The sequence below is a fragment of the Eupeodes corollae genome, chromosome 3 (genome assembly GCF_945859685.1).
Source record: "Eupeodes corollae chromosome 3, idEupCoro1.1, whole genome shotgun sequence".
In the NCBI taxonomy this organism is placed as follows: Eukaryota; Metazoa; Arthropoda; class Insecta; order Diptera; family Syrphidae; genus Eupeodes; species Eupeodes corollae.
The window spans coordinates 81136354-81159025 of record NC_079149.1 but is presented as its reverse complement, the minus strand read 5'-3'; the positions used below and the strand labels follow the sequence as shown (position 1 = coordinate 81159025).

The window sequence follows — 22672 nt, the reverse complement described above, 5'->3', positions numbered from 1 at the left end:
TTCCGAAGAAATTCGGGCTATTCCGGCCGAAATGCTCGAAAAAGTTACCCAAAATTGGACTTTCCGAATGGACCACCTAAGACGCAGCCGCGGTCAACATTTAAATGAAATTATCTTCAAAAAGTAAATGTCATGGACCAATCTAACGTTTCAAATAAAGAATCGATGAGATTTTGCAAACTTTATGAGTTTTTTTTTTTTTTAAAGTTCTCAAGCTCTTAAAAAATCACCGTTTATTATAAAAAGAACTTTAATACTTGAAATGTTAAAATATTCCGCTAGAAAACTAAATTAAAAAAAATATTGAAGCAGTTTAACATTTACTAAACTATCATTTTTATTTTTATTATTTTCAACATTTATATAACACATTTATCATAGTTGTAACAAATAAATTAAATTGAATCTATTCTCGAAATGCTTTCGTTAAATTTCCGCTATTTGCATTTTCAAATCGTATGCAATAAAAATAATTCATTGCATAAACCGTCATGGTGAAAGTCAACGAACAGCAACAAATTATTTATATTCACTTTTATATTGTTTCTATTTAAGAACTTCGGCGAAGTAGGTTACTTAATATTATTCTAAACTTAAAATGATTTATATACTTAACTTAACTTAAGACACTTAAAGACTAATTCTTAATTACTTTGGCAGTTATTTTTTTTATAATTGGCCTCAAAATTTAAATTTTATACCTATTTCGCTTTCCAAATTATTTACGAATATGGTGTTGACTTCTTGCGGAGCTTACATCAGTTTTTATTTAATTTAAATCTTAAAATATTCGATCTTGTGTTTATGAAATTATTATAATTTGGTTTTCGTGTTTTCTTATTAAAATGGCCTTTTAAATTTAATTAAATGTAATAAGAATAGCATATGGACGTTTAACAGATATCACTTTTCTATTAATTTAATTAATTAAGTTTTACTTGCTCTCAGTTGATTAAATCTTTTCGTTTTTAATAAAAACACAGATCGCAAATGCCTCATGTATATTGATCTTCTTCGCCGATTCCATCGTAGTCTCGGATGCTGTCCAAGCAAGCATTTGGGCAGCTCTGAAGGGCTCCATTTTCCGCCAACACACGTAGCTCCTGGAGGACCCACTTCTAAAACATAGCCCTTGTCACAATCATACATTATTTGTTTGTTGTTGACTATCTGCAAATATATTAAAAATTAAGAAAACCTTTTATAGGCTACATTGAAATTTAAGATTGAAAATAAAATTAGTTGGACAGGTCAAAACCTATTGGCTGCGTTCAATCTCAGACAGATAGGGTATCTGGATACCTTTTTTATCAGTGTTTTACGTGCAAACAACAGGTGATCAAAAACAGCTCAGATGTCAAAAAAGGAATCCAAAGGTTTCCAAGAATTTCTGGGGTATGTACATAAGTATCTGACAGAACAGCTGATTCAAACATGGTTGAATTTCAAGAAACTTGAAAACAGATTTCAGCTTTTTGTATTTGTTGGTAAACAAAGAGATACAAAGTGTTAGTTGAAATTGTATTTGAGAATTTTCTTTACATAATAGACGAATTTTAGAAAGTAATTATGATCTATTTTTTTAAACTTCAAAATTGACTTATTTTGTTCTCGTTTTGTAGATGACTAATTTGCTTAATTATTAATCGTATAGAATTCCAATTGATTAAGGTTATCTTTAATTTATTACATTGTTACACACCTACGAATCAGTTGAATTATCCATTAAATGTTTTATCTTACAACAATTTTAACTTCGAAGCTTTTTGTGAACAATTGAAAGTTGATTTTATTTTTTGACAGCTATTTCAATACAGCTATCTAACACTAGATTGAACGCAGCCATTGAAACATATCTACTTTCTAATTTTAATTTCTATTACACAAAATATTTTGCAATGCTTTATAGTTACGTACTTTTCTGACATAAGGACGATAGTCATATAATCCCATGTTTCCAACAAGAAGAACCTTTCCATTTGGTATATATCCTGGAAAAGAGCAATACACTTCCTGACATTGCGGCGTTTCACCTGTCCAGTTTCCAAAGGAACACGTTACCACATGGTCGTACGTATTCGCAATCTCTTTTCCAGATGGGTCTACCAAAATAAATCCATCTCTACATTTGAAGGTTGCCTTCATTCCATGTTCTGTTTTTGGAGCCAAAACCATACCGTGTTTCGGTGATTTTGGCATTTCCTTACACCTGGCAGGTATGCATCGTGGAATGGTGCTCCACGTTCCATTCTTACATGTCGGATGGCTATGAGATATAATGGGAAACTCGTAGTGCTCTGAACATTTCACTTCTAATATTGTGCCATGATTTACTTTTTCAGTATTGGGCGAGGAAATTGGAAAGTGTGTTGTTGTTGTCGTTGTAGTAGGCATGTAAGTGGTCGTCGTAGCATTTTCATCAGGAATCGGGTCTAAAGGCCTTACTTTTCCTTGCGAAATTACTGGGATAACACATGGTGCTAAACATTCTGGAAGCGGATGATGCCACCTGCCATCAATCTGACAAACACTTGAAGAAAAGCCTTGAAGTAGCATATCAGGCAGGCATCTGAATATCACACTTGCACCCAATCCAGTCCCAGAGTCTGTATTTTCAATCCATCCATTGTAAAGTGTTCCCGGGTGACCACAATTTATTTCTTGAATTATATATAAAAAAAAAATATTTTAATTATTATTATAACGACATTTAAAAATATATAAACTAAGAATTCTCAAAACCTTAGCACGCCGCTTAGTAATTATCATATTCGAAAAGAGTTTTGTAGAAAATTTCGTAAAATCAGATTTTATCTTCTGTCAGATCAGATTTTACTCTGTCTCATAAAAACTGTAAACATTTTTAAATGACAATGGGCAGGTTCAGGCAACATAAGGGACTTCATTTGCAGTAAACTTCATTCCTTCAACGTATATTTTGACCAAGGCAACTAGTTAGTTTTTCAAAGGTCGTGAATTTCAAATTCAGAACTTCACTTCGCAATTTCCAATTTGACGAGGAACCTTTTTACAGAAAACTTTAAATGACGTTGTGCAGAAAATAAATAAATCATAGAATAATAAAGTTCAGCTTTCAGTTAAATGAAAAAACATGATCAACTGTCATTTTAACTTAATAGTTAGGGAGATTTTTCTTGACTAACTTTCCAGTCAACTTTATGATAAAGTTGCTTTAATTGGAAAGCAATTTTTGTTGAACAGATGAAAGAAGCCAAACTGACGTTAAAGAAGAGACAGTCAAGTTGCAATAAAATCCATGGATTCTGTCTTATCAATTCACAAACATACCTAAATTGACGAACGTCTCTTGCGAGATGGGAATACTGATCAATGTTCATCTTTGTAGGGTTTCGAGCCATGTTTAGAGATTATAAAATGTTGACTAACTTTTTGCAAAGCAAATCATTATTCTAAATAGGTTGCACATTAGTTCCTTTATTAGTGTGCTTACCGGATTTTCTACATTTTGACTTGAAAATCCTAAATGCATTTTTCACCAGATTCATAAATAGATGAAGAAAAGAAGCCAGTTTTCCACCTTATATAATGTTAATGCCTTGCCCAATCACAAAACAGAATCTTTGGCTTAGGAAACTTCTATTACATATTATAATGATTACAACGATTCCCACATCTATGCATGTGTATTGTTTCAAATACTACATAATTAGCTTTAAAGGTTTAAAGAGTATTGATATGTGATATTTATTTACGCTTAATGGAAAATATTAAGTAGTTTTATATTTTGCTTAGGCTTGGGCCCGGAGGCCCACCCATTAGTTTTTAATGAACAAGAAACTTAAAACGAGTTGTAGAGATTATTTATAAGGGAGGATGGATTAATATGAAAGTCAAAAGTGGTTATTAGCAATGCGCAGCATTATTGTAATATGTTCAAAAATCACCATAATTTATATGATGATGATGAAGGCGCAAGGGGGCTTGTCTGACGTTTTTTAGATAAGTATAAATAGGAATCTTTTCTAGAAAAAATGATGAGCCTATGGTACCTGCTAAAAGCTGGTGCGGAAAGAGAATAATAATTTTTATTTTTTTTTTTTGATTTTAAGGTAGTATAAGAGTTCAGTTTTACAATTGGCTTACATGAAATGAATGAAATGCTAAATTTTGAACAAGATGACTTGAAAAAAAAAAAAAACATTAATATAAAAAAACCTTATTTATACTATTTAATAAACCTTATAAAACACCTTAAAAGTATACAAAATAAACAAAAGTTAAAATCATCGCAATGCCTCAAAAGTCTTATTCTAAACCGAGTAGTGCGGCCTATCATCCTTATAGTTCGAGGTAGAGAATTGCACAACCTACCTGACGCAACAAAATAGAAGCGTATTGGTATTAGATCGCTGCTTCGATTAGAGTGTGGAAAAAGGATTCTGATGTAAAGGTGTGTCGGTTGTCGTCTTTGCATGACATTTTGGCGCATTATTTAGGTTCTAAACGAGAAAAGGTTATCCAGGAAAACCATATATTAATCTTGCATAATGAGGAAATATGAACATATTTCGGTAGTACAAAAATATATTTTGTCACACTATTATTATTATAAAAAGTTCACACCTAAATAATAAAAGCGGAATAAGCAGCGACTTAGCAAGTATCATTCTTGTTTTTATTGGAGTGATTCTTTGGGTGGTCCATAACATACGTAAACCTTCGTACACTCTACATATGATAAGTTGTATATGATTTGTCCAAGTAAATGATTATTAAATACTACCCCAAGATTCTTGGCTGAGTCAACAAACTGAATAGGATAATCATTGAGTAATATTGGAGAAAAGTAACATGTGTCTATAGGGTCTTTTGAAATGACTAAGAATTTTGACTTAGTAGGATTTAAACAAAGTCCGTTTGATCGAGACCAGAGCAATATCTTATTAAGATCTTCGTTTAGCTCGCAAATACCATTTTCAAACAACCCCAGTGGTCAGTGGACAACTGTTGACTGAAACTTGAAGTTTGGTTGTTAGCAACTATTGCTTGGTGTCTAAAACTAAGATATGAGAATATGAGTCTCACTGATGATTACGTAAATATGAGTCTCACTGACTCATATCATCCTTATAATTTGATGCATAAATTACGGTGGTTGACAGTGCCAAAGGCTTTGGGAAAATTCAAAAGAATGAGAAAAGACACGAAATTCTTATCTACGCTTTCTCTTATTTCTTTCACCAAATTTATAAGTGCAGTAGTGCAACTGTGTTTGGGACGGAAACTGGAATGATTGGGACATAGCATGTCGTAACGTTTTAGATATTGCCGCAATTGTGTGTTCATAGTTTTTTCAAAAACTTTGGATAAATATGGTAATATGGCTATTGGCCGGTACCCATTTCGGTTTTTGGAACAGAAACAATTTTAACACGGTAGGAAAAACTTCAGTCATGAGAATAGTGTTGAAAAGATGTGTTGTGTACCTCAATGTAATGGATAGAGTTGCCGTCACAAACACGGGATGGATTTCGTCAAATGCTATTGAGTTTAATTTAATAGATAAACTAGTTTTTAGAACAACATGCTGAGAAGCTAAAGCCTCTTGTAGAAACGATGTCGGTTTCTAAAAATCAACTCAAATGATGATTGGTATCCGAAATTGGTGTTCAGCTCATCACAATCAATGATGGTAGAATGAAGTGATAACCAACACCAATTTCTTTTAATTTTTTCCAAAGTCTATGACCGGCTAATAAAGGGATAAGTCGATGAGCATAAGAACGTCACTTAGCTTCCCTAATCTCAAGTAAAACTTTATTTCTTAAGTCAGTAAAGAACTTTTGAAGTTCGTCGAGTCTAAAACATTTCCAAACTTTATAAGCTACATTGCGATTATTTAATAAAACTTTAATTTTGTTGTTGAAAAAGGGTCATTGCATTTAAAGGTTTTTGTTTTGTAGGGAACGTGAAAATTGAAAAAAGCTAATGTTTCTCTCAATAAAAGAAACCTAGTCGTCGACAGACTCCATAAAGAAAACTCGTGACCATACAACCGATCTTAAGTCATGTTCTAGAAGGTTATAATTAATGCTTTTAAAAACTGCTGCTTGAAAAAAGATTTTCGCACTGGTAAATTAAGGGCAATAGGTCATGGTGTGAAAAACATGATGCAGAAAGTTGGTTAAAGTGAAGAACTTTGCTCAATTCACTACCAAAAAAATACATCAAGAAGGCTACTTGTGTCCTTGGTAAAGTTCACTGGATGTAAGTTAAGAGCTTTCATGTCATCAGAAAAAGTGGATTCTGAAAGAAGGTTGCTATTAAAATATCCCCTTAAAATAATATAAGGTGAAACATGGGCCAATTCATCCAATTTGGTTAGTAATGGTGTTGTATCAATGTGTTTATTTGGTCTATATGTTGAACCCAGTAGAATATTGTTATATTTGCATGTTATTTCAATAAATATAAATACCATGTAACTACCAGGAAATGATTCACATACAAATTGTGGCTTTAACCCACTACGTGCATAAATGGCCACTCCACCTCTAATGCGCCCCACTATATCCCGTCTAAATAATTTAAATCCTTTAACATCACACAATGAGTCATTTATTTCAGAATAAAACCATGTTTCTGTCACATATACGATATCAACCTTAGAAGCTGCAAACATATCCTTGAATTCATCAATTTTAGGAACAAAACTCTGAGCATTTAAGGAGCAGACCTGTAGAGACCAGTACGCTGTCCACACAAAATATAGATCATTAAACGAGAGTTATAATTATAATTATTATCAGCGGTTGTAGGATTCCCATTACTTACTTCATCAGGGCCAAACATTTGTATGAATTACAAATTATCGGTGGCTAATAAATCACACCATAAAATAAGGAAGAAAGGAAGCAGCACCCATAGAAGAACTTGACCAGACAAATAGCAAAGATTCATAACCGATGAATATCAGCGAATTCGATTAGTTTTTGGAGGGTTTGCAGATTAATAAGTTTTATACGATCTTCATACGTTGGTAAGAATAGATTATTATCCCAAAGAAGATCGCGGAGTGCAAATCAAAGAAATCTGCGTTGTACAGGCTCAATTCTTTGACTTCACTAGCGTATTTAAGTAGCGGGATAAAAAGGTAGTGTATAGAGATTTAATGACATATGTGTTCGAGAATTTTTTTGACGAACGTTTGATAAAGCCGAGGGATTAGTTGGCCTTTTTGATAATATAATCAAAATGGGCTCAAAAATTTAACTGAGTGTCGCAAATAACTCCTAGGTCGCGAATAGAACAGACAAAATGAATGATAGGGAAGATGTATTTGCTTACTAGTGAATGTTATGAATTGGCATTTAGCTACATTGAGTTCTAAGAAATTTTTGTCGCACCAAGTTTGAGACATGAAATAAAAAGGATGGCAAGTCAAGGGCTTTAAGTTTAGATACATAATTTGTTGACTGATTTTATCAAAGGCTTTAGTAAAGTCTGTAGTGATAACGTCACTTCATTCCCTTTCTCCAATTCGTTTTGAGTTTTGGACACCAATTCAGTAAGATTGGTTGAGATCTGAAGTTGAAAAAAAATGAAAATAGAGAGAGTCGTAGGCAATACTTTTGAAGAGCTTGGTAATTGAAGAAAGCTTGGCTACGGGCGTCCTGTTTTTTTTTTTTTTTTTTTTTTATAATAAGTGCACACTCAAAGGGATATATTACCCTTATTATGAATACACAGTGTGAGCACTAGGAAAGGGAGAGAGGGTTTGAAAGGAGATGTCGGTGCACATTGGTTTTGAATTCCTGAATATTGCAATAGCTGGGAAAGACAGAGTGTGGCAAGGCATTCCACATTCGCATAGTACGGCTAAAGAACTAATCTCTGTACTTGACAGTACGACCGAAGTTGGGCTCGAGTGTATATTGATGGGCATTCCTAGAAGCGCGAGTATTACGGTTGAACTGTTTAAGGGGAGGAATGCAGCTGGCTATTTCTCTAGAGCATAAACCATTAAAATAACGGTAAAAGAGGGTGAGACAAGAAACATTTCGACGATGTTCAAGTGACGTAAATGATCTTATGATGGTAATATCACCAATCAGTCTAAATGCTCTACGTTCAATACTGTCCAAGAGGCTTAAGTAAGTTGCAGGAGCACCAGCCCAGATATGGGAGTTATACTCAAGCTTTGGACGTATATAAGTCTTGTAAATAACAGCCAGATCAGAGGGGGAGAAAAACTTCTTGCATCGCCTTAGAAAACCCAAACATCTTGCGGCATTTTTGGGGACATCGCGTATGTGATCGTTTCACAAAAGGTGGTTGGTGATACACATACCGAGAATATCGAGATGTTCAGTTTCCTCGATGCAAGTGCCATTTATGGATAATGGCAGGGGGGGTATATTTCGCTTTAACGATACAAGACAGCATTGCGTTTTCGAAGCATTAAATTCCACGCGGTTTCTTATTCCCCATTGTACAATGCTGTTTAGGTCGGAATTTAATGAGCTTATCATATTTTGTCGTTGCAGTTCCACATCCGAAGAAGAGGGGTGTGAATCTGAAAACGAATATGAAAAGCTAAGAGTACTATCGTCAGCGAAACAATGTATTGGATTAGATGTTGCAGACAGGAGATCATTAATAAAAATGAGAAAGAGTATTGGAGATAGAACAGAGCCCTGGGGCACACCAGCATTTATTTTGTGGTTTTCAGACTTGAATCCATCCAATACAATTTGTATTGAACGATTCGAAAGGTAATTACTAATCCAATGAAGGAGGGATTCATGCAAACCGAAAGCACGCATTTTCGATAAGAGAGCCTGATGCCAAACCCTATCAAATGCTTTTGAAATATCTAGTGCAATAATCTTACTTTCTCCAAAACTATGTAAAGATTTGTTCCACTGTTCGGTGAGATGAACCATGAGATCACCAGTGGACCTATTGCTACGAAAGCCATACTGTCGGTCATTAAGAAGCTTCCGTTCTTCAAGATATTTCTTGAGCTGATAATTAATCAGCGTTTCCATGCCCTTGGAAAGAAGGGACGTAAGTGCAATCGGTCGATAATTAGACGGTGAGGAAGATTCGCCTTTTTTGGGAATAGGCTGGACAAATGCGGTTTTCCATCCGCTCGGAACGAGACCTGAGGAGTAGGACAGATGAAAAAGCTTACGCAGTGGTTTTGCCAGCGATGAAGAACACCTCTTCAGAACAATAGCGGGGATACCATCCGGACCAGCAGATTTGTGTATGTTAAGATCTTTTAGGACTCTCGCTACAGTACGAGTGCGAAAAAAGATTTGCCCCATAGAATCATTAACTCGCTCAAGTACAGGCGGAGTCATAACACTCACTGGCAGCGTTGAATTGGCGGCGAACTGCCTAGCAAAGAGATTTGCTTTCTCTAAAGAGCTAACAAATGGAGTGTCATTCACAACCAGCGTAGGAACCGAGGAAGAGGAAGAATTCCTCATATTTTTTACAAATGACCAAAAATTTTTACTGCCTTTGGGACATTGCAGAATTTTTTGCCGTAATTTTTGGTCATGTAAAAATTTGGTCCGTCGAATATGTGCGTTGCAGGCCTTCCTGGCATGCTTGAACTTATTCCGGTTTTCCTCAGTTGGATTGGCTTTAAAACAACGGAAACTTACCTTCTTGACCCTAATAACCTCTTTACAGCTCGAATCGAACCATGCGTTTTCCTTAGGTCTGATGCTTTTAACCCTATTCGGGATAAAAGTTCTCATTCCCAGGAGAATCAAACTTGTGATCATATCAGCGCTGGCGTCAACGTCACTATCGAGGAAGCATAGTGACCAGTTAAAGATCCTGAAGTAATTCTTGAGACCGTCCCAGTTGGCTTTCTCGTATTGCCAAACGGTTCTCTTAGGAGCTCTTTCTTTAACTGGAGAGTTTTTACACGAGAAATTTGCTGATATGACACAATGGTCAGATGTGCCTAGAGGAGATAGGACACTAATAGTATACTTACCAGGGTCAGAGGTAAGAAACAAGTCAAGAGTGTTTCCTGCTCGACCTACCACGTCCGATATTCGAGTGGGCTCGTTGACCAGCTGAGTTAGGTGGTTTAACTCAGCGAAGATCTCAGCACACACTCCTTCTGGTGTTGACTGGCCCGAATGTTGAAGCCATGAAGAATTGTGTACATTGAAATCGCCCGTAACAACGATTTCAGTGCGAGGATAGGACGAAACAATTCTTTGGATGGAATCAGACAAAGCATCAAATTCACGAGAAGTTGATACTCTGTCAAGATTTGGGCTTCGATAAAGGAAGCAATAGTGAATGATTTGCTTATTCACGGAAAATTTAAACCACATAAAATTGAAAAAAGAATTTGTGCAGGGACCATATTGTGGCAAAAACTGATAAGCAACATCATTCCTAATGTAAATGGCGAGACCATGGTGGGAAAAGAATAATGGCACCAAGTTATACCCTTGAATAAAGTTGTAGTTGATAACATAATTTGTTGCCCCTTTTTTTAAAGAAATCTTTCCAAAGCTTTCGAAAAATAGCATGGTATATTTTAAGACGAACCAGCACTGACATAGGTTGACATAGGGAGGTAGCATACTTTTTCAAAAAATATTCCAGGTATACCGTCCCGTAAAAAGGCTTAGATACTTAAAACAAATGCGGTACCCGTAACCATCCGTAAAAATGTACTGTCTTTTATTGTCAACAACCAATTTAACAAAACTAACCTATGGAATATCAAGGATCAATCAATTAACAACAGGAAATAAAAGAAGTTGAAGAAATGATTTTATACTTTATATTTAACTATTACCTTAAATACATACATACATATAATTACAAGTAAATCAACCCGGTAATGTGGTAGTATTTTGTTTGTTTTTTAATTAGAGTATATATACAATATAACAATATAATATTCAACAGCTAACAGTATATTTAACATACAATATATTTATTTTAATAAGAACAATACATTTTAAAAGCAGCATTATTTTCGTGAAGAAGAAGTTCGTAGTTAAGCAAAGCACATCAGTAAAGTCGATTCCAATCTACTCTGTTACTACTGGTTCTGCAAATAATAAAGTTAAAAAATTGTTAACACTTATGTGTTGAAGAGAGTTGTGTCTCTTGAATAAATTAAAATTAAGAAAGCAAAATTATTATGGTAAAGTTAAATATAAGAAATATTTTTTTGAAAAATGAAAATATGCAAGCTATTTTAAATTATGGCTTAGCCTAGAGTTCTTTTCAAAAACAAACTTATTGTATGTTAAATAAAACATCTTAGAGAAAAGTTAAATTTTTCAACTTCAAAAACGATATAATACTTTGCGGTATTTTTCCAAAAAAAATTCAGAAGATTTTTCCAAGAACTATTTATATTTGTAATGGGTCATGCCAAAAGCTTTGTTACCTAAATGGAAATAGACCTTGCCTTAAAAGAAAACAATATATTTTAAGAGTTTTTTTTGTACGCTTATTTACAATTGAAAAATTTAATGACAAGTTTGTGTCAATACAATCACAATTTTATAACTATCTCTGAAAACTTATCAGTTTAGTACAATGGCGGAGACATGGGGGGTCGTAGGGGTCATGACTCCCCCTGGGTGGGAGAAAATTTGTTTGCTTTTTCGTAGGAATTCCCTTCAATTCAAAACTAATCGTATTGGGTTAATGGATATGACCCTCATTATATTTTAAATTATTTATTTTTGTACATCAAAACAACATTTGTATTTTACTTCCTTAAACTTTATTACCAAAAGGACCACTTTTAATTGATACTGGACCAAGAACATAATATGATTCGGAAATTCAGCCATTTCCAACAACGCAGCACAAATTCATAAACTTTTGACCAACTGACAATCCCTTCAGATGAGTAAAGTAAAGATTTCATCTATAGATTTATTAGTAATTTAACTCATAAAAAAGTGGTTTGCTGTCAAAAACAAATAAAATTCTTGTTTTCACTCAATTTAGAATTTGAAAAAACTTTAGTAATGCTTTAAATTATTTTCATGAAAATTATTTCTAAGAAATATTCAGGTGCTTGAAGAAACCTGAAGGGATAATCAATTTTATATTAAGTTGCCTTTAAATTCCTTAAAATAGTCTTCAATTTTATTATTAAATTTTTTTGACACACATAAATAGTGAACATTGAGGTGATTTTACTTGTGTACGACATATATGTAGGAACTATATGGCAAGTTTTGCATTAGTAATATGACATTACGACTGTAGAGAAGTCGAAAAAAGTGAGTACCCTGATTCTGCCTATCTTTCCTGGCTCCTACAGTCCAACCAATTGTGTTGATTGCAATTAAGGTTTTCAGCCGATTAGCGTAGAGCGTTTTTTTCATTTTATTAATACAAAAAAATGCAGTCCCCATACAAATTTTTGGGTTAGAACATGTGATTTTTCTTAAACTTTCTCTAAATGTTGTGTTCTTAATTTGGCTTCTTTCTACAAGTAAAACATATTTTGGTATTGTTCCAGAAAGGAACCCTTCAAAAACCGTTATTTAGTTTTTAAATTTTCTCAAGAACTAATGGACCGATTTCAAGAATCTTCTCCTCCTGTACAAGCCCTTTTTGATGATCAAATCGATTATGATTTGTTATGATCAAAAATGTTTTTTTTGTTTTTGATTTTTAAAAAGGTATTAATTTTGTTTACAAAGCTCGATATCTATGAAAGGGGTCAACATTTTTTGACGAAATTTAAATGTTAAATGTGCATATATTTATAAGCTCTTTTTTTAGTGCTTACCAAACATATTTTTTTGACAAAATATAGAATTGAAATGATTTACGAAAAAAATAAGCTAATATAAATTTTTTGAGAAATAAAATGGCATTTAAATTTTTGAGAAAAACTTATTTTGCGGGTATATTTTTAAATGTAAAAAGATAGGAAATATTTTAAAACAGATTTCTTGGAAAATAAAATAGCAAGTTCTAGCGACTCAATCGTTCATTTTATTTATTTCAAAATTGATTTTCTGTTGAATACAAAAGATCTTAAACAATTATATAAATCTAATTTTGAAGTGAATTTGCTTTGTATGCTCTGGAACTGAGATTTACGAGTTAGCAGACTGATAGCGATAGTTTTAATAGACTCACGAAAATTGAGGTCGAAAAAACCTGGTCAAAAAAGGCCAACATTTCTTCATATCATATCCTCTTTAATTTTCTGGATTTTTTAATTTTTTAGCGTTCTAAGCATAAATAGAAAAAAAAATCTACGTTCCAAAACAATTTTTTATATTTCTGCGTAAGATGCAGCAAAAACCTTCTAAACTATTGTGTTTAAGTTTTTAAATATGGCATATTTAGAAAACTTATGAAATCTAGGAATGCTTTAAATATGTAGGGAGTCATCCAAATTAAATCGAAATGTGTAATGGTTAGGTGAATATACTCGTACACATTATGTTATTTAAATTTTGTTAGCCTCCTTTACAAAACATTAAAGAATATTTTTAAGCGCTGAGTAAAAACTCATCTAAGTGTGTGACCCTCCCCTGATGAAAAGTCTGGATCCGCCCTTGGTTTAGGGTTTGACAATATGTTTTAAAAATGATGCTGGGAGAATTATCAGCCGCAGTGGCTGGCTCGAATAAATTCCAGCCGAAAGGGCCAACTTTGTTTGTATGTCAACAATAACGAGCCGAATATTCTTCCAAGGCGTAAAGGACTTACCCACGTAGATAAACGACTTCATAGGTCCACCACGGAGGATAATGCGCTCACCAATAATATGTGTGTTGCGTATGCATGTACCACCATCTTGTTTTGTTAGACACAAACGTCGTGCACATCAACATCAAAAAAATGTTATTAATCATATCTGTTAGCCCTATTGACTGTAACATTATGCACGGTATCATTTTTGAAAAAAAAAATATGGAGCAATGATTTCCTCTGCCATAGAGAGTACCATCATACAGTGAATCTCCACAGCAGCTACAGCGTCTTCGATGTGCACTGGGAATATATCAAGTGACTGCTGTCAAAAAGGCCTACTTCGAAAAAAGTAGGTATTGAAAACGATACTTTAAAAAAATACATTCTTACGATTCCTAAAATAAAATTATTATTTGACTATTAAAAACTACTCGCAGAAATAGCGTTTCAATACATTCCTAATGTTGGCTTCACATGTACCATGAGTTGAAGATAATAAAATATTCAGATCTTAAGCATCCTAGTACCAAATAAGAATTTATTGAAATAATGTTTTCATACCTTTGCATGTTGGTAATACGCCACTCCATTTCCTGTCAGCGCCACATCTACTAGAGCCATCACCAAGTAAGGTATACCCATAACGACATTCATAGCTAACTATTGAATTATATGATAATGTGGTGTATGTTGCCTTTCCATTTTTCGGATTTTCTGGAGTTGGACACACTACAGAGGCCACAACTAAAAAGAAATAGTAAATGTATCTTATTCATACTCATAATTTAAAACTAATTAGTGCACTTTGAAAGTGAAACTTAGTACAAAAATTGAAAGGCCATTTTGATTGTGAGTCAAACTTTTTGCAGTGAGCCACTAAAAATGGACTTTGTGAATTTCATTTCAAACATCAAATCATAAATTTGTTTTTAAATAATGGATATTTGAAAAAAGGATCTAAAAATTATTTTGTTTATAGCTTTTGAAAAACTTTGAATTTAGAAAAATATTAGGACAAACATTTGGAATTCATGTATATTTTTAAGAATATGAAATTCAAAATTTTATTAACGTCCAAGCTTATTACAATTTAAATTTTGAATAATAATAGTCAAAATACCAGGTACACATATGTAAATAATTTGGATTAAGGAGGACTTATGTAAGTCTGCATTTAAAAAAAAATAACTTACAAACACAGGTTGGAAGTTCTTTTGGGGTCCATGAACCGTTTGCTTGACAATATCGCTCATGTTTACCAACAAGTTCATATCCATTGCCACAATTGTAAACAACACGACAGCCAAACGTATAGCACTCTCCAACATGCCACCCATTTGCTGGATCTTCAGGTTGTCCACAGGATCTTGCTGTAAATAAATGATTTCTTTGATATTTACCTATATTTTAAAAACCAATGAAAATACTTACCTTCACATTGAATATCTGGGCCATACCAACTTGCCTGACCATCGATAGCTAAGCATTTAGCTCTTGGAAAACCATTTGTGACGAATCCATTGAAGCAATGGTATTGAACCGTTGAATCCAAATCAAATGTTCCTTGTACAGGTAAAGCGGAATGCCTAGCATGTTCAATTGTTGGGGGAACAAGGCAGTAAACTAAAAGAAAAATTTAATCATTAATTTATTTCGTCAATATTCTTTAGTCAAAAGGTTTTTGAGTCGATAATTTTGATCTCATAAGACGTAAGATTAAATTCTGTAAAAATGTTCCTCAATGCAAACTTAATAAACAGTTCTTGGAGTTTTTTTGTCCGTAGTACGTAGATTGCAATAATTTCAAATAACTTTTCTAACAATCATTAAATATAAACTTTAAAGTATATGTATGTATATGAATCCTCAATAGATTATTCATTTCTTATCAAGAAACCTAACATTACTTTCGAACTACATACTTGATTATTTAAAGCGAAAAAAAACTTTTACACAGCGTTTATGGATGAAGAACTCTTGTATAATTTACAATAATTTACAAATATATTGCCTATATTTAAAAAGGGGTAATCCGAGTTCACAAGAAAATTAAAGAGGCATTTCAGTTCTGAACTCAGTAAGAAAACTGTTTGCACAAATGTTGTACGTTCGGATTGTGAATTTTATTGAAAGAAATAATTTGATAAGTCGATATCGGGCTGGTTTCCAGACGGACCTTTTAACGATTGATCAAATTTTTAACATTAGATGGTACCACTATTGAAGTTTTCAGCGAGTATAAATATCTTGGTTTTACTATCACTCATAATTTGAACATTAAAAATCATATTAAAGAGAAACTGGTACTAGCCCAATTAGCTTCAAACTCGATGTGCTCATATTTTTTTCAAGAAGCTTCGTGGACCCTACATAGAAATTTGGGTTTTTGCTACCGTGAACAGTTGCTTTTGTAATGGTATACAAGTGGATATGGAAGTTATCAAATTTCTTGTTTAATTATATCCACAGAAACAAACGAGGATCATGTTTTCTATCGCTTTCCCCCTACTCTTGGAGCAGATTTCTGAGAAACCTTGGCTGCTTCTGTTTAGGAGCAGACTTAACTTTTGCTGGTGTTGGTGCTGTAGCTTTCTTCGCGGCTTTGGAGGAGCGCTTTTGTCCTTGGCAACTTGCTTGGTCTCGCTGAGCTTTACGTACTTTAGGCTTCATGTTCCGCTTAGCCATAATTTCTGCCAGAGAAGCACCAACAATAGTGCGTTGAAATTTCTATGTTCTGCGGGTACGCATTTTCTTGAGCTCCTCCTCAATTCCTTTCTTATGCTTAAGTCTATAAAGTACGGTCCAGGCTACTTTACGTGGATTACGTTTCATTAAATATGAACGCTCAAACATTTTATCAAGAAAAGTGAAGCTCTTCCCATCAATTTTATGCGTGGTTTTTTCATGACCAGGGTATATTTTATACCCGCTCTTGTTAAAAAGAGTTATTGAAATAAATATTTTCAAAGGAATAATCCGTCTGCCGCGTAGTACCCCTAATTACGCCATATATGTTAAGTCTGGGCTTCCGCAAATATATGTTAGAAATATAAAGGCCAAAGCAGACTATCTTATTAAAGTTATGCATAGACCTGATAGTAATCTGCGCAAGCAAATCCTGCTTATATCACTCCATTGTGGATATTACTCTTTTAGAAATTGTCATTATCTTGCCACAGCACATAATCTAGCAATGAATCTAAATGCAAACAAACAAGAAGAATGGAGAAATACTTTTTACAACTGCATTTCGTAGGTTGATGAGGAAATGTACAAAACTAATCCCGAAAGGGCTATGGACATTGAATCACTTTCTAGAGCAACCTACAGCCGTTTTCATTCAACTTTGGGTGATTATAATTATATCTGTGAGGACCTTTCTGCTTCTGATATAAGTTTATTATTCAAAATACGGACCGAAAACTCTTGAGCTCAACTACAGGCGACATACATAGAACTGACTTAGATGGAATGTGTTCACACTGCAACTCAAACCACAACGAAGATGTTTACCATGTTTTAGCATCTTCTCCTATTTTACAAGAAATCCGTAGACTTCTTTTGATAAAAGCTTCTTTTCGTCGGAAGAATATTTACGTGTTTTGAACGGGGAGTATGGTTGGAAATTGGTGGTACGCTATGTCTACCATGCAAATAATTACAAAAATTCTTATTTGAGTCTGTTTTGAGGTATCTACTTAAATAAAAAAAGAAAACAAGTTTTGTTTTACCTAAACTAAAAACCCCAATATTTCATAACTTGAACCTCTTAGAGTTCGCCTTTTTCCGTTTTAACTAAACTTCTTCGCCATCTTCGTTTTTTCATTTAAAAAAAAATTAAACTTAAATATTTTGAAAAATCATTTAAAGTACCTAATTGTTTTCTTTTTTGATTGTTACACATATATATTGTTAACTTTTCTTTGTCTTCTTTACATTACTCTGCCACTTTAACAAAACATGTTTTAAAAAGTTGATCACATTTATGTTATATTATTTATGTTCTTTATTTTATAGCAAAATTATTATGTATCGTTTTTAATAAATAAAGAAAGATTTGTATAAAAAAAAATTTACAATAATTTTTATAAATGCAATTTTTGAAAAATGCATATTCTTTACGATTTCTTAAATTAGCAGAAATCTTATTTTTTGGTGAAGCTTACTAACCTTGATAGACTTTTGTGAAACCAAGCTGTATATTAATAAGATACACATGGGGAAAAAGGAAGCAGTAAGAAAGAAGTTTTGAATTCTTGAACAGAGAAAGAAGAACATGTTCCTGTATCCAAAGACTCTGTATACATTTATACAAAGAGAGCTCATATTTTAAAATTTTAAATTTAGCAATAAAATAAGTTTGTTTTCAAAAATTTAAATGACAAATAATTAAAAAATAACATTGATTTATTGAATTTGTTTCGAAAATCGTTAGAGCGGTTTTTTTAATTAATTGTTTATAAATAAATATAAATATATTAATATTTTTCAATTTTAGTTTAAACACAAGAAAGTTATAAGTTGAATTATTCTTCAAAAATTTAAAATTGCCAACAACATTTTTCATATAATGAAATAGTTTAGTTAATTGTTTTTGTTAAATAGGTTTTTAGTCGAATACAAATTTTTGCCAAGTTTAGTAGCATTTCTTAAATTTTTTTCAAATTGCATGAATGAAATTAATTTAAGAGATATCAAGAACCGAACATCAATTTTTACCAAATTTGCGTTCTGTTTTTTGTAGATTTTATTTTTTTATGAAAAAACGGACTGTTGGATTTTTATAAAAAACTAATGTACATCGAAAACAATATTTTCTGTCAAATAAAAAAGTTTGAAAACAATATTTTTAATTTTTGAAAAGCTATTTGAGTCGAAAGTAAATTTTTACCAAGTTTTTGTTAGGTTTTAATTTTTTGTAAGAAACCTGTCAATTAGATTTTTTTTCAAAATTTTACTGAATGTTGAAAACAATATTTTTTTTAAATAAAAGTAGTTTAGAGCCAATATCTAAAATATTTGAAAAGATATTTGAGTCGAAATTCAGTTTTTACCACCTTTGAGTAATGTTTTTTTTAGGTTTTTATTTTTTATCAAAAAAACTGTCAATAAGATTTGATTTAAGATGGAGATAAAATCATATTTTAGTCTTAAAATTTTTCTTAAAAATAAACTTGTTTGGTATCACGTAACAATATATAATATACAATTTAATTCAAGTCTCTAGCGTCATTGGTTCATGAGATATTTAGGGTTAACCAAAATGTTTACCTTTTTTTTAAAGTGCTATGGTAAAAAAACCACCCACGCAATTTTCTTGAGAACCTTTTCTTCATTTTTCTGCCTTATTATCTGTATAACCAAATTTATTAGAAGTCGTTATCTATTCTGGTTCTTGAGCTATGGACATCGAAAAAAACGTCGCTAACGTACGGACGTACGCTTGGTTTCCCTAGGTATAACCTAAGGTGCTAAATATGGCAAAATAAGATTGCATTTTTTAGTTCAGTTACCCTTATCTGTTCTTTCAAAAAATATAATGCCTACTTAAAAATATCGTGGCCCTATTGGAAGGTTGCTTAGTAAATATACTCTCATCTGTCATATAATTAATTTTGGTGTCAAACGAAAGGTTATTTAATTCTAATTCGAAAAATTTAGGTTGCCTTACCAAAACTTTGCATAACGCAGGGTTGCCTGCATTTGAAGTGTTAAATCTTCGGTATGTGTAGAAAATTGATGCCTTGTGTCTTATAGTAGTTTTTTTAATGCAAGGTTACAAGGTTATCTGTCTTATATGGCGTTTTTCTTGTTTATTTCAGAGCTGAGCACTGAGCAGAGTCTGAGCGAACAGAGTAGAGTAGAGTATGTTCAGAGCTCTCTGATTTAATATGAAACAACTTGAGTACTAAACTGTCATGATTGGAAATGTCAAATGTCAGACTGCAAAACGCAAGGCCGCAAATTCACGACACAAAATAACTGCGCAAACTGGGGTTTGCGCAGTTTAGTTGTGTTGTGAATGGGGTTGTTTGAGCGGTTTGTGCAGTTAACTGTGTACAAATTAAAACAATTTTGATATTTTTGCTGAAGTCTTAAATTTGTGCAGTTATTTGTGTCGTGAATGTCAAAAACTGTGCAACCGCTCAGTATAAAAATTGTATTTACGCTATACATTGTTTTTTTTTTAATGATGGCTGATGAACAAAAGTTCTGGAGCGAGTTCCTCGAACTTTATAAAGAACATCCGGCTCTATGGAAAATAAAAAGCCCGGAATATAGCAACAGGATAATGAAAAGTAAAGCCGTATGAGCTTTTTTTGCACTGAATTTTCATTTTTTTATTGCAATAGCAAGCCATATATAAAGAGCTAATTTTGAACTCATGTTCAACGAACGAAAACTTTTTTAAACTGAGAACTGTGCAGTTCTCTTGTATCGTGTTTTGCACAAACCAACTTGATTAAAATTTCAGTTTGCGCAGTTATTTTGTGTCGTGAATTGGCGACCTAAATATTTGTTAATCAAGAAAAGTAAGATTAGTTTGTTGTCCCACAAAAATTTACAAAGCAATTATTTTAAGGGAAGCATTTAGTTTGTTTTTGATAATGAAAATGAAGAAAATAAATTCATAAAAATGCTATATACCTTCTGCACTTGAACAGAATTGTCAAAGTGTTTGTGTTCAGCATTTTACTCCGTTTACTCTGTTATTTTATTCTGAGCTCACAGAGCATGCTCTGAACATTTTCAGAACTAAAAAAGAAACACAAATTTTGAAGCTCTGAACGATCAGTGCTCAGAAAAAAACACAATTTTTTTTTATGACAGTTCGAGCTCTGTTCGGAACTAAAAAAGAAAAACACCAATAGTATAGGGTTCTCTAGCCAAGTCGCATTTTCCAGCTGTTCTACAGGAAGTCATAATCACTCCTAAACTATGTGAATTTTAATTTTCAATTTGCCTATTTCGCAGTTTAAAAAAAAAACCTAATATATTTCTACCACCTCAGGGGTATTTTGTTATCCTTTATTTCGCCATTCATACATCAATATTCTAGCATAAGCAATAGAATCGACTTTAAGTTTTCATTAATGTTATCTACAAAATTATCTACGCTATTTGGAGGCAGTATACGCTTGATTGAAGTTAGATCAAAAAACTTTGATTTAGATTTTGCTTAGAGCAATTCCTACATCGAAATGAAATTGACAACTGCAATTTGCGAATTGCCCTTGATTTGTATCTTATGTTCGTTCACTTTAGTTTTTCTCTTCCCTCTTTCGATGCACTTGAGAACAAGAACGGAAACTTGATTTGAAAAGCCAAGTTGCGAAGAAATTAAGATCAGGGCAATACAATAAAGGATACTTACTATTTTGTTTGCATGCTGGTTCAACACCTGCCCAATTTCCATCTGCCTGGCATAACCGACTTTCTAAACCAACGACATGATATCCTTTTGGACATGAGTAGGTTGCTGCAGCACCAAAATGTCGTCCAGCTACCAAGACGGTACCAATTAAAGGCTGTGAAAGTTCCGGACACTCTCTATCTGAAAATTTGAAAAGAAATAATAACCATTTTTTTTTTAACTTAAAAAGTTCTTATAAAATGTAAAACAAAAACAGGCACTGTAATTAACATTTTCAATTAAAATGTATGTGTATACAATAGTCTCCCCCAGCCAAAATATGTGGATATCCCGGAGCATTTTTGAATTCGCTATTGAATTCCACCACTCAATGTCAAGGAGTCAAGGCTAATCAGGAAAAAAAATTTAATTTCTTTTGACATATGTCGGCTGCGTGAGCGGGACATGAACAAATCCAAAAGTCACAAACTTGACGTCGCGTTGTCAATGTTCATTGGGTAATAGAAAAAATCAAGCAGTCTTTTCTAAGTCTGTATTTGGATGCACTTAGATATAATATGTATGATGCATATGTACCTGGCTTGATGCAAGACATTCCGCAAACTCCGTCACAAAGGCACTTCTTCTTTTTACTCTTGCAATCTTCATCCGAAGAACATTTTCTCAAACATTTTTGCCCAAATAATGTTGCCTGCTCCTCATCTCTGGGACAATCAACAGATGGTGAATTTCTGGGATTTTTATATATTTTACTATCATCGTCTGCCTCCGAGGAATCTTGGCCACTTTCAAAATCATCTTTATCATCAGCCATTGCATCTTCAGAACTGGATGATGCATAGAGACCTAGAATAAGAAATTTAAATTTATTTTGACTTATAGTTGCAATTTTTGTATATTATTATTATTTCTTTCCCGTTTAATTTAAGTTTAAGTTTTACTCCTACTTTTCTTTTTGTGTAATGACTTGCAAGATTTTGTTTTCTTTTGTTTACAGACATAACAATTGATAAAGCTTGAATGTGCAAAAGAATTGACACAAGGGTTAAAATGAAAGCTTGCACAAAAGCTTGACCCTTTTAAAAATACCAAAGGTTTAAGAAAAATATTATGAAGAATATGAAGGTTCCTCGAAAGTTAAAAAATGTATGTATATTTGAAATGTAATATTGAAAATATAGGAAAATACTGTGATTTAATATTTTATGATAAAATTTTTGATATTTAAGGAATTTTAAATTTCTTTCAGAAGAAATTAGCTTTATGTTAAATATTTTAAAAACTGGGGCAGCACTTGTTTAGTCTCAAAATGAAAAGATAGACAAACCTAAGTGCAACCATGATAAATAAGCCTTTATATTATATGTTAGTTTCATTTTTCTTCCAAATATATTTACCTTCATTGAAAATGATAAAAAACAACAGAGTAATAAATATTTTCTTCTTCATTTTGTTTTTTAATTATATTTTCCACTTTCAAGTTTTATTTAATAATATTTCGAAGAGAAATATAATAACACTACCCTAATAGAACGATATCCAACTGAGATATAGTTTGGGTAGGGGCTTTAAAAAACAAATGCATCT

The 22672-nt window shown here is 32.7% G+C and overlaps 1 protein-coding gene and 1 pseudogene across 2 annotated transcripts; both read right to left on the bottom strand.

Moving 5' to 3' along the window:
* Positions 1-312: 312 nt before the first annotated feature.
* LOC129951471 (protein lev-9-like) lies at positions 313-22672 on the bottom strand. Of its 2 annotated transcripts, XM_056063623.1 has the most exons (8): positions 22483-22672; positions 21662-21931; positions 21086-21265; positions 15142-15333; positions 14904-15080; positions 14272-14454; positions 1918-2660; positions 313-1170 (listed from the first exon to the last, which is right to left on the bottom strand). In XM_056063623.1, exons 1-8 carry the CDS (start codon positions 22532-22534, stop codon positions 928-930), a joined length of 2040 nt encoding a protein of 679 aa, XP_055919598.1. In that variant the 5' UTR covers positions 22535-22672; the 3' UTR covers positions 313-927. The 2 variants fall into 2 exon arrangements, with proteins under 2 accessions (XP_055919598.1, XP_055919599.1); XM_056063624.1 differs by lacking the exons at positions 313-1170; positions 1918-2660 and adding an exon at positions 10794-11080 and having other exon boundaries at positions 22483-22664.
* On the bottom strand, positions 16202-17236 carry LOC129948914 (60S ribosomal protein L24-like; annotated as a pseudogene).

What these genes read in the sequence shown, in the direction of transcription:
- LOC129951471 (XM_056063623.1), bottom strand. Translation starts at nt 22,534, where the DNA reads ATGAAGAAGAAAATATTTATTACTCTGTTGTTTTTTATCATTTTCAAT. An exon ending in AGAACTTCCAACCTGTGTTT is followed by an intron (nt 14,455 to 14,903) that starts GTAAGTTATTTT and finishes ATTTCTTTTTAG; the next exon opens with TTGTGGCCTCTGTAGTGTGT. An exon ending in ATCGTCCTTATGTCAGAAAA is followed by an intron (nt 1,171 to 1,917) that starts GTACGTAACTAT and finishes ATATATTTGCAG; the next exon opens with ATAGTCAACAACAAACAAAT.